The sequence below is a fragment of the Trichosurus vulpecula genome, chromosome 5 (genome assembly GCF_011100635.1).
Source record: "Trichosurus vulpecula isolate mTriVul1 chromosome 5, mTriVul1.pri, whole genome shotgun sequence".
Classification (NCBI taxonomy): Eukaryota; Metazoa; Chordata; class Mammalia; order Diprotodontia; family Phalangeridae; genus Trichosurus; species Trichosurus vulpecula.
The window spans coordinates 286,199,799-286,212,176 of record NC_050577.1 but is presented as its reverse complement, the minus strand read 5'-3'; the positions used below and the strand labels follow the sequence as shown (position 1 = coordinate 286,212,176).

Below are 12,378 nucleotides of genomic sequence, written 5' to 3'. Positions count from 1 at the left end.
CTTTCTGGCATCAAGCCTAAACTTTCCTCTGCAGCTTCAACCCTTTGCTCCTGCCTGGTTCAGCCCTCTGCAGCCAAGTGGAACATGTCTGCTCCTTCTTCCCCATGACACCCCTTTAAATACCTGAAGACCACTCTCATTTCCTACTGTCTCCTCTTCTGCAAGCTATGCATCCCTCCACCTTCCAAAATCAGTCCTCTTACGATGTGGACTCAAGGTCCTTCACCATCCTGGCTGCCAGCCCATCAAGGGCCTTCCTAATGGCAGTGCGCTAATTGAGCCCATGTTCTAGATGTGGCCTGAGCAGGGCAGAGAACAGCAAAACCATCAGCCCCTTCTGAGGCTTAGGAGGTCCACCCCTCTGAATGCCACCCAACAGCACACTAGCTTCCTGACTATCACATCACATTGGTGACTCACAACAGTGGGGAATAAATGAAAAAAAGAAAGTTAGAGCTTGTCTCTTTCTGGTCCCATGAACTTCTGAATCATAAAAGAGAGGAAATAAAAAATATTTATTTCTAGAAAAATAAGCACTTTAAAATACATATATACATATATATATATATATTTTAGCTGTATTAGCATATTTCATAATCTATGTAAATAACTAAATATCTATTAATCTGATATTCTGTAACAAAATCACACATCCAGGCTTGGTAATAAGAGGAGGCCCCAGGTGTGTGACCACAGTTAATTGAGAGAGAAATAACCATATTTGTACATGTTCTATGACTCTCCGTGAAAGCCAGACACCAAAATACATTTTTTTCTTATTTTTCCCCTCAAAATGCTGAGATCAAATTCTAGTATATCGAAGCATTTAGATACTATAAATAATTCTGAGAAAAAATGTTTTCCCAAAACTGTCAAATGAAATAAACAGTTGTAAATATTACTAAGGCATTAAAAAAAGCAAAACCTTATATGCAAGTAGTAATCTTATATGTAGGGTAACATTCAAAATGACTTCTTAGGTATGAATGTATCAGGGTCCAAAACTCCCCCTCAAGCCTTTCCAAATGTAGCCTAGAGGAGGAGATGAGAAGGCTATCTACCCAGGGAGAAGAGAAAGGATTGACCAGCTTCAAAAAGGTAGTGAAGATTAGAACCGTGGTTTCCTAACAACCAGCCCATTTTTCTTTTGACAATCCCACAATGCCTCAAAAAGTATTAGTATCCATTGGCAAATGGATCCACCTGCATCAATAGCCCTGACAGGATTTTTCATGGGTTTCTCTAGGATCTTTATTGGAGGGGTTCTCAGAGGACATGCCCAGAAGAATCCCCTCTCCATCAACCTCGACGGGTGAATGTGCATCCTTTACTTCAAAACTTCTAATGATAGGGAAGATGCTCCCTACAAAAGAGCTGGCTCCACTTTGGGATAACTGGTGAGGTTTTTTTTTCCCCTACATTGAGGTAAAATCTCCCTTTCTGTATCTTCCACTAACCACTCCTAGTTCTGCCTTGTGAGGCTAACAACAATTTTAGACTATTTCTACAGGACAACCTTTCAAATGCTTGAAAGTGGTTATAATGGCCCCTGTAAATATTTAAATATTTAATATCATATAACCTTTCTAGATTAAATATTCTATACTTTAACCCATGCTCAAACACAACGGTCTCAAATCTGTTCATCACTATGGTTATCCTCTTTTGGATTTATTCTATTTTATTCTTTTTCTTCCCAAAACAAGGCACTCAGACCTGCAGATGCATTCTGATCAGGGCCCAGGGCCCTTCCCCTGGATCTCAGACCTCTCTTTGGGTAGCCTAAGATCCCTTGGGCTTTTCTGGCCAAGTCACAATGTTCTCTTATATTGAGTTTACAATCCACTAAGCCCTCCAGATCTTTTTCACAGGAAAGTGTGTAGCCACACTTCCTTATCCTGTATTTCTGAGGTTTATTTTTTTGAGCCCAAGTTTTCTGAGCTGCCCAAGTGAAAGAAAGCCAAAGCTTCATATCTGAGGTGAAACAGAACTGGTCTGCAATAATCTGGAGGTAACCAGGTGGTAACCATGTCTCTCCTGAAACCATATTCTATAAGAAACACTATTGATTATACCCAGAGGCAGTGAGGTCTAGTGGGTTGAGAGGGGACCAAAAGGACAGGAAGTCCTGGGTTCAAGTCTAGCCCCACATATTAATACATATATATGTAGATATACATATATCTATCTATCTCTATGTATTTATTTATTTATTTTATGTATGTATATATGTATATATTTACTAGTGAGTCACTTAACTGCTCAGTGCCCTGGTTCTCCTCAATTCAAGTCAATAAACATTTTTGAATTGAGAAGAACCAGGAGGGAGTAGTGTCCCAAAAACCTAGAAAGAAGAGAATATCAAGGAGAAGAGGTAGACTGACAGTGTCAGGGGCCACAGAGAGGTCAAGAAGGACGAAGATCGAGAAAACGCCCCTGGATTGGGCAATTAGGGGATCACTGGTAACTTTAGGGACAGCCCCTTCAGTAGAATGATGAGGTCAAAAACCAGACAGTGTAGAGAGACAAGAAGACAATGAGAGGAGGGGAAGTGGACTCATCTAATGTAGACAGCCTTCTCAAGATTTTAGCCACAACAGGCAGGAGAGCTATAGGATGACAGCAGAGACGGGTGGATGAGGTGTATTTTCTGAAGATGCGCACAATGGTAGGCGGTAGGGAAGCAGGCAGCAAACAGGGAGAGATTGAAGAAAGCGAGAGAGCGGGCATGATAGAGATGATGCAAATCCATCATTTGGTGTGGGGAGCCACTGGTGTGGAGCTTCCCTCCAGTGACGCAATTCAGATCATTAACGAAAGGTTGAACAATCACAACTCTCAGCCCATGGAGGGAACTGAGCTCTACAGCCAATGACTGTGAACTCATAAGGGCAGTTGGGTGGACTTTATTATCTCCTTACACCCTTGGGATCCATTCCTCATAAGCTAAATTTGTTTAGTCCTTTTCAGTCCAAGGATCACTCTCCTTGGCAAAGAAAGAATTGTCATTTTGGAATTTTGCACAACGTCAATACTGAGCCCTTTGGTCTATACTTTCCCCAAATCTTTTTGTTACTTTGAATCTTCAGTCTTGAGACTTTGTATTACTTATCCATGTTACTTTCCCCAAGTTGTCACAGTACCTGACACAAAATATACACATAAAGTTTGTAGAGCTGAATCATCCCAGCTCACCTAGCTGGCCAATGGAGGAGACAGGACTTGAACCCAGGTCTACAATGACACCAAAGTCTTGGGCTCTTTCTACTTTACCAAAGTCTTCTACCTTACTTTGTATGGGGTTTTTTACATACCTACAATTCTATAACTCTAGAAATTCTTCCAAAGACTTGTGGCAAACATGCTTATTTGAGAGAGCTAATTAAAGTAGTCTCTTTACCATTAGCAAAATTCTTGAAATCAAAGCTAGACAAAAACTTTTGAAAACTCAAAAATCACATGGTTACAGTTTTGTCAATTACATAAAAGCCTAATATTTGCTTATTTGGGGGCAGTAGGTGGTGCAGTGGATAGGTGCTGGGCCTGGAGTCAAGAAGTCTCATCTTTATGAATTCAAATCTGGCTTCAGACACTTAGTAGCTGTGTGACCCTGGGCAAGTCACTTAACCCTCTTTACTTCAGTTTTCCCATCTGTCAAATGAGCTAGAGAAGGAAATGGTAAACCACTCCAATATTTTTGCCAAGAAAACCCCAAATGGGGTCACAAAGAGTCAGACAAGACTGAACATCTGCCTATTCACTATTCACTGGTTCATCTTGACTTCATAATTTTAATACTTTTTATAAGTCCATCTATAAGTTAATAAATTAAAATTTAAACTGACTACTATGAATATCACATGAGCTATTACCTTGGATTTGGTATTTCTCCCAGAATTTCTTCCAGTTTGTCCATGAAAATAATAAAATTATTCAACCCCTTTCCATGTGTCCTGAGAGGGTCAGATGGTGAAGGGGCATATCCTTTCCCTCCAAGTTCTATCATCCTAATGAATGAAGTGGCAACCTGGAAGTTAAAAGAAGTTATTTAGCAATTTTTAGCAATATTTAGCAATTTAGAAAATATTTAGCAATATTTAGTAATTAAGTAATAAGAAAAGTTGCAATTGTAACCAAAAGGTAGACATTAAGATATGATATAAATATCTTGGTCCAAAGATTTTTTATCTGCAATACCAAACTAAAACAGAGTAGAGATGAAAACCAACATTTGATAACAAAAAGATGGTTCAAAGAGCCAGGATGAAGTTAATAGAGGCAAGAGGATGCTGAGCCAGGCCCCAGTAGCAGATCAGAGGCAAAGGCTGGGATCTGTCTTGGAAGGGAGGGTTCTGCTAAATTAGGAGGCTTACCAGTAAATAAATGCCACATTTTCATTGCTCACTCCAACCTTTCCCAAATGCCCCTCTCTGAGCGGGGGTAATCTTGTCTAGAGTTTGAGGGGTCTAGACATCTCACTGGGTTTGATTTATTTAGGTCAGGATCTTTGCCTCTCAGCCAAGGAATCTTGTGAATAAGACACTGGAAGGTTATATCTCCTTGTCAAGTCAGACCAGAGTGGGTAGGAGTATTGGATACCTCTTGGGCTTTTTGCTGTCTTCTAGGAGAGGATAGTGGAAATGATGGGGTTTAGACTGTGGGAGCCCCCTTGAACTCTCCTTGAATCTTCCCACTAGATAAGGCCATAAGCCTTTGTCATGGATAGGGACAAATATCTAGGTTACTCTTAACCTAGCCTAGCCCTCCATTGTCTGGCTAGTTTCCACCCTTAATCTTGTCAAAGTATCTATGCCCAAATCTGTTACCCTTAAACTAGCCTAGCCCTACTTTGTAGCCTTCAGCTACTTCCCACCCTTAGTCCCATTTTCTTGGTTGCTGGAGTCTGACCTCACCCCAGTCCCATCAAGCTCCTCCTTAGACTCCTCCTCAAGACCTTCCCTAAACCCCTCTTCCTACCCCAGGACCACCCTATATCCCTCCCACAATCTTTCTGTCTATGAGTTTCATCTTGACTCCATGAAGGTGCTCAGATTCAATCTAGCCCAGTTGTGAAAACGAGCAGCACAAATGGTGAGATTTCTTAAGACAATCCAATATGGTGAATCTGTAATAAACTTTGCTTTTCTCTTTGGCTGTGAGTGGGAGATAACTCTTGTGGAGACTTCACAGAGGGAGAATATAGGGATTATTTTCTTCTCTTATTCTTGAAATAAGTGGAGTTTGGAGGAATAGAATAGACTTGGGATTTAACCTTGTAGGGATGTGGTTACCTAACTTCTAGGAATTCAGGGCTTGGGGCAATACATGCCCTCCCTTCTCTCTCCCTTGGTGCTAGCACAAAGTTTTTACCAAATAAGTGTAATACAAGGAAAATTAGGAACCCCTGAGAAACCCCTAGCTACTGACAAGCACCCCCAGAAAGAATGGACTCAGATATCTTTGGCATTTAGCAAACCCCCAGGGACTCCATGACTCCACCAAGGAATCTCAATAGCTAGGACCATCCCACTGAAGGATAACCTGGCAGACCCTGTCTAGCAGATATCCCTGGGGCTCCGTGACTCCACCAAGGAATGTAAATGAGATTATCCCACTAGTACGATAACCTGACTGAATCTCTTGATCAGCCAGGACCTTTGTTCCTGTTTCCTCCCCCACTCTGTACTCCCATATCCTATATAAGCCAAGCCATCACCCCAACACATTTGCCATTGATTTGTGGTGCCATACCCCGATGGCCGCCGGCTAATAAATCCTCCACTTAAAACTTATACTCTGTGGTGTGTCTCGCTTGCTTCTGGTACAACATAAGGATATAATGAACTACATACAGTTGTCTGTTCCCTGCTCCAGGAAGGCCCCCCCCCCACCCTTCCCTCATTCCTCTCCTCTACCTTAGCCATATTACTGCCACATCAGCAGTTAGTTGCGATTGGCTGTGCCTGATTTCCTGATTCTTTGTCTAGTTTTTCACACCTAGATTGCAAGCTCGCCTCCCAGCCACTAGAAAGGAGGGATAGTGGTGGGCATGAGTTTTTTCTCATTAGGAAAAATATTGTGTCTTGCCTTTTGTAATTCACCTCCTTCCATCCTAGTGGAGGTGATGCCCCTTTCTCTCGAGAATTGAATAGATACTTCCTTTTCTTCCTTAAGACTCCTCTTTATTTTATGAATTTTTATATTATATTGGTAAGGGTCTTGTACCCCACACAGCTGTGAGAAGGCTTGAGTTGAATTCATTCGAGCAGGACCCGGAGTGTCGGTGTCTTTGGGTCTCAAGAAGCCCTAAAAACATAATGGTTCCCTAACCTCAAAAGAAAGGCCTTCAGCTCTGGTCTTCAGAATGTAAGCTCCTTGAGGGCAGGAGCTATTTCCTATTTTCACTGAGGTGAGAATAAAGTTCTTTCTAATTCTAAAATTCCATGAAACTATGATCATATATTCATGCCTATGAGCAAGGAGAAATTCTTTTGGCTGCAAATAAGAGATCTTGAGTTCAAAGGGTCCTCAGAGGCCATTTAGTATAACTCTTTCATTTTACAAATGACAAAACTGAGACCCAGGGAAGTACTTTTGCTGAAAGTCACTCAAATAAGAACTTCTATATAAAGAAAGCAAAGAAAAAGTCTTGAGAAATTTCCTTTGGAAAACAGTCAAAGAATTGTGTGAGGGAGCCCATATACATAGATGCAAAGAAAATTATTAGAATCTAAATTAGTGATATAGATGAGATTTCTTCTGATTCTCAAGAAATCTAACTATAAAGTACTTCAAAATAAAACAACCTCTTTATAACAACATTATAGGAAAGTGTTAAGCCTAATTTGACAAAATAACTGAGGTACTTTGAAAATTCAGGTTTCCATACCAGGAAGACAGACATTTGCTTTTCTCGAGCAGCATGTTTGAGATCTGTGAAGGCTTCTCTTCCAAGTCCTCTGTCAGGAATGTTAATGATGTGAGCCAAGGCTAAGTCATTCCTTGAATTCACCAACAGGCTTAAATACGAACAGATAATTTTTCTTGCTATTGACTGTACCTGTTCAATAAAACATCAGATGATTATGTGGAGGGTTACAATCTCATATAAACTGAAGAAAATAGAAACCCCAAAGAGCTATTTGGGAAGTATTAGCAATGAAGCTTCTAAATAATACTTTCTCTTCTCTATTACAAGTATTTCCTTTCCTAAACACCCAATCTGTTCTCAAATCACCTTTTCTTTTCTCTATGTATATTTTCTCTTTGGGCAAATCCTATACATTCTCATAGTGGCAACTACCTCTCATTTAAATGCCAGTTCCCCACCATCATTCTACCTCCATCTCCTTTGTACAGGCTGTCCATTCCATTCCTGGAATACCCTCCTTTCTCATTCTACCTTGAAGAATTCAGAGCTTTCATCTTATTTTGTCTGGTCTTGGGCCAATCTTTCTTCCCAGATAACCCCAAGTCATGCCCCTAGACAAATAATCTCCCCCTTCCCCCCCTTTCCAACTATAGTTTCCAATGGGTAGAGAAGATTTGGAATCAGGAAAACCTGAGTATAAATCCTGCCTCAGAGACTTATTAGCTGTGAGGGGCAAGTCACTTAACACCTAGGTTTGGCTGGTTTTCCAGGTCTGTGAGGGAGATAATAATAGCATTTACTTCCTAAGGTTGTGCTGAGCATCAAATGTGAGGATTAAATGCAAAGCACTTCGTATACCTTAAAGGTCTACATAGTGCTACAAAAGTGATAGCCATTGTTGTGGTGGTGGTTATCATCTTCTATTATTAGAACATAAAGTTCTTAAGGGCAGGGACACTTGCTTAAGAGCTGGTCTCTCCCACCTATCTTCTCTCTATTTCTATGCCCCCAAATCCCATCAAAAGCTTCTATACAATCCTAGGAATCTCCCAGGAGATTTTTCCCACCTCACCTCATTGTCTGCCTTCCAAACTATCATTTTCATATCCTGCCATTGGATTTCTCAGTATTTCAAACTTCTACAAGACATTTTAAGGCCCCCACAATCTACCATCACCTATGTTTAACCTGCTTCAAGTTAATCTCCTCCATACAAGAAATCCCCGAACACATGCTATAGTCACACCTCCAAGCATTTGTCCATAGTGTTCCTCATGCCTGACATTTATTCCCTTTCCTATTTCATCTGTTGATTTCCCAAACATCCTTTAAAAACCAACTTGAAGACTTTTTGTGTGCAGGAAGATTTTTAAAGACTCAATGAGTTCTAAAATTCTAGGGTTGATCCTGAAAACATAGAAAATATCACCACTGTGGGCAAGGCTTCACAACTGGTGTATCTGAACCTCAGAACATATCCCACACTGGTAGCCAGGGGAGGAAAAGGCACCATGGTGAAAAATGAGACCCAGAAAACCTGAAATTCATACTGGCAAACCAAGAACAAGAACAAGAGGGATGGGGGGGGGGGTCATGGGGAATGCCCTATTTTCTAGCACATCCCCCACTTGGTAAAAACTGATGCTTTTCAGTGAAAAGTAGCTGAACTTAGATAAGTGAAGTGGATGTCCCCAAGGAATCTTCATTCATGAGTGCCCATTAGTTGGTGTCCCTGGACAATCTTCTATGAAGGGAAGGATTCCCAGGTAGGTTGGCCATTCACTACTGAGCTGCTCATTCCCCTATGGCTTTACTCCTGACTTCCAACAACTGCCCAAGGTCTGTACTTCTTTCTATACTTCCCGTCAGCCAAAAGCCAGATGCACAATTGGGCTAAGAGAAGGTTCCATTAAGATGTATGTTTCTTTTAATCTTTCACACAGTGTATTGCACGTAAAGGGGCTCAATAAATATTTGAATGAACATCTTCATGTTTGTTTTGATGCTTTCAATGTTCCTGATGTTCTTGATCCTCATCCCTCTTATCTTCTCTATAACGCCTGACACTACTGATTGTCCTGTCTTCTCTTCCTACACTCTCTCCTCTCTAGGTTTTTGCATCACCCCTTCATGTGCTCTCTGCTTCTCTTCCACCTGACTGCTCTTTCTCAGTCTCATTTGCTGAATCATCATCCATATCATATCCCTAACTGTGGGTGCCCCCTGAGGCTCTGTCCTGGTCTCTCTTCTCCCCACTCCCTCTCTCTCTCTCTCTCACTCGGTGGTCTCATAAGCTACTATAGGTTCAATTATCATCACTACACAGATGATTCTCAGATAGATATAAACAGCCCTGGTCTCTCTCTTGATGAACTATTAGACATTTCCCACTAAATGTTGTATAGGTATCTTCAATTCAACATCTCCGAAGTAGAATTCATTACTTCCCTACTTTTGAACTGTCTAATTACTGGTGAGGGCATCACTATCTTTTTAATCATTTTGTAACCTTGGTACTATCTTCAGCTCTACATACTCACTAGCCTTCTTTCATGAAGGCAAACTAGGCCATCTTTTGCCTCAATTCTTACCTAGCCTTTAAGTACTGAATGGGTGTTGCCTCAGACAAACTGAGATCTGGAAAAGATCTTAGCTTAAAAAGGCCAAGGTCTCCTACTGCATCTGGGGCCATTGCCAGTCATCTTGACCTATGTCTTGCCATTGGACTCTGATGACTCTGGAGGAGAGAGTGAGGCTGATGACTTTGCACAACTCTGCCTCAAATCTAGTCCATTTGCAAGTCAAGGCATCACTCTCCTGATGTCACTGGTCCTCTTCAAGAATGAAGGATGAACAACAACATACTCACTAGCCCCATCAGGGGTTAGTCAGATAAGAAACCTTGTCAATTCTACCAACACAACATTTCACACATCTATCCCCTCTTCTCCACTTGTAAAGCCATCCTCCTTCATTTAGACCCCTATCTCCTCTTGCCTAGATTATTACAATAGCCTCCTAATTAGTCTCCCCTTTATCTAAAGTCTCAAACCCCTCCTTTCCCCAATCCACTTTCCATATAAATGCCAAAATGATTTTCCTGAGCTACTGATCTGACCATGTCATTCCCCTACACAATAAACTTCCCACATGAGGCCTTACTTGATCTCTCCAAATGTTAGTGTTTCCCTCCTAAATTACTTCTCTTATGCATTTATATGCATAAATATCTCATGTGTCCCCCCCACCTCACAGAATGTAAGCTCCTTGAGGACAGGCTCTGGTTCATTTATATCTCTGTATTCCCATACCCAGCACAGTGTCAGACACATAGAAGACACTTAATAAATACTTCTTCAATGGTGGATTGGTTATAATTACAGATTATAATTCTGGTTATAAATTGGTTATAATTTTTCTAACATTTGGTTTTGATTCTAGAGTATTTTAATCTCTTTTTTTGGTCTTGTTTCTCAAATTTAATTTTTTTTGCATATTCTAAAAAAGCTCTTCAACATTTGTGGTCTTATTAGTCCACTAATCAAATAAGGTAATATTTATAAGGCACTTAGCACAGTGGTTAGCACACAGTTGTTATTAAATAAATGCTTCTTCCCTCCTCCCCACCCCCAGTAAGCACCTTAATGGTTTTCCAAAAATTATACAACTCTACAAACATATTTAGAAATTGGAAGGTTGGATAGTCCATATTACCTAAGGAGTAAGCTACTTGGAGATGCCAATCTTGGTTTGGAGATATTATAGGAAGCAAAGTATAGATATATTTTTACACTCTGATCTTAAAAGAATTTCTAAATAATAGGTGACACTTGCAAATTATGATGCAGTAGGCTAAATATGAAATAAACTTTTAAACTCTCTCTATGTAGCTCTTATCTATTAAACATTTGAATACTATTTGCATCCCTCTGACATCTAAAAGAAGTATTCGATCTGACAAAAAATTAAAGTCAGAAAGGCAACTGAAAGTTCTTGGTTATCAGTAACTTTATTCTCTATTTTTTCTATATCTAATACAATCTAGTTCCTATTTTGCTATCCATCCTAATACCCCACCCCACCCCCCACCCCCACCCCTATAAAAGGATGAATCATTACAAATTTGCCAGTTCTCTGCTGGATATAAGACTAGGCTTTAGTTCTCACATTTACAACTTGCTTGCTAGGGTTGGCACGTTCTCTCTTGACTTGTGGGCCTGGGCAAACTTGAAGGAAAAATATCTTGGATTCTTTACAGTTAGAGTCATTTTGACTTCTGTCTACAGTTGGAGTTCTCTCCCTCTCATTATGGTCAGATAACATGGCAGTTATGGTGCCCTCACTGTAGTATTCTCAAGTGGCTTAGAAGAGGTACTCTCAAAAAACATTCCACAGAAGGAGAGTTCTTTAGTCCAGAAGAAATGGCATATCTTGGAAAAATCCACAAGATTGGAGCTCTTCTGAAGATACCCAAAACAAAAATACCACTATTTGTTTTTGTGAAATGGACTGATTCCATAGGTCTCAAAAAGTATTTGCAGAACTTGATATTGAACAATCTTATTCAAGTTTTTTTCTTTCTTCATTCCTTTACTCCCCACTTATTTCTTATTGAAGAAAACCAGTCTTTGTGCCAATTTGTGCATAGTACAGAAGGGAGAAAACAGAGCTAGCAAAACTATGGGGGGAAACAGAGATTGTGAATCTTTATGAATTTGTATTTGTTGCTTCAGAATTTCCATAGCACCAATTTAGACTAACTAAAGAGAGTGTAATTAAAGCATATGTTACACATGCACATGTACGTGCGTGTGCACACACACACACACACACACACACACACACACACACACGACCAAGAAAAAAGAGCCACTCCATCTAGAAATACCAACCTGGAAATAGTAAATATCTTTGGTGTCTATTGTCAAGGCTAACCAGAAGGCCACCTCAGACATTTAGTATGCTTCTAACACTTTCTAAGAATATTTTCAGACATGAAAGTGTATGTTTTATAGATTTTCCCTTTATAAAAAATATGAGAAAAGCATATTTACTAGTAAACAGAATGTATGCTATTCTATCTTCTGGTAAAAACATAATACAGATCCAAAATAATGACTAACTAATTAGTAAATCATATCATCTTAGAAATAACATAAGCAACTAAAATGTATAAAAAATGGATTAATACTAAAAAAAAGTATTAATATCAATATTCCTGGAAAAAAGTGAGTAGAATACTTCTTGCAATTTTATGAACCTCCAAAGGAGATCTAGACCCTTCGTGAGACCTTTAATTACTTACTTTTGCTGGACCTAATGGGGGAAAAGAGTGAACTAAACTGGGGCAAAAAAAAGTATTTCACTCCATTTTCTACAGCTCATCTATTTGTTACATAGGTTGACTCATTATTTAAAAAAAAAAAAAAGAAATGAAGACTGACAGTTGCCCAGCCTATGATACACATAGTCAGTCCATCAAGTCGGTCTATCAGCATAAACATCTT

The 12,378-nt window shown here is 39.8% G+C and overlaps 1 protein-coding gene across 1 annotated transcript in view; it reads right to left on the bottom strand.

Annotated features, from left to right (window-relative positions):
- LOC118851487 (PARP1 binding protein) overlaps positions 1-12,378 on the bottom strand; it is an 86,641-nt gene that overhangs the window by 33,706 nt on the left and 40,557 nt on the right. Inside the window, exons 5-6 of the mRNA XM_036760951.1 lie at positions 6,890-7,060; positions 3,873-4,027 (exon numbers count right to left, since the gene is read on the bottom strand). Of these exons, the coding sequence (XP_036616846.1) occupies positions 3,873-4,027; positions 6,890-7,060 (326 nt within the window). The remainder of the gene's footprint in view (positions 1-3,872; positions 4,028-6,889; positions 7,061-12,378) is intronic.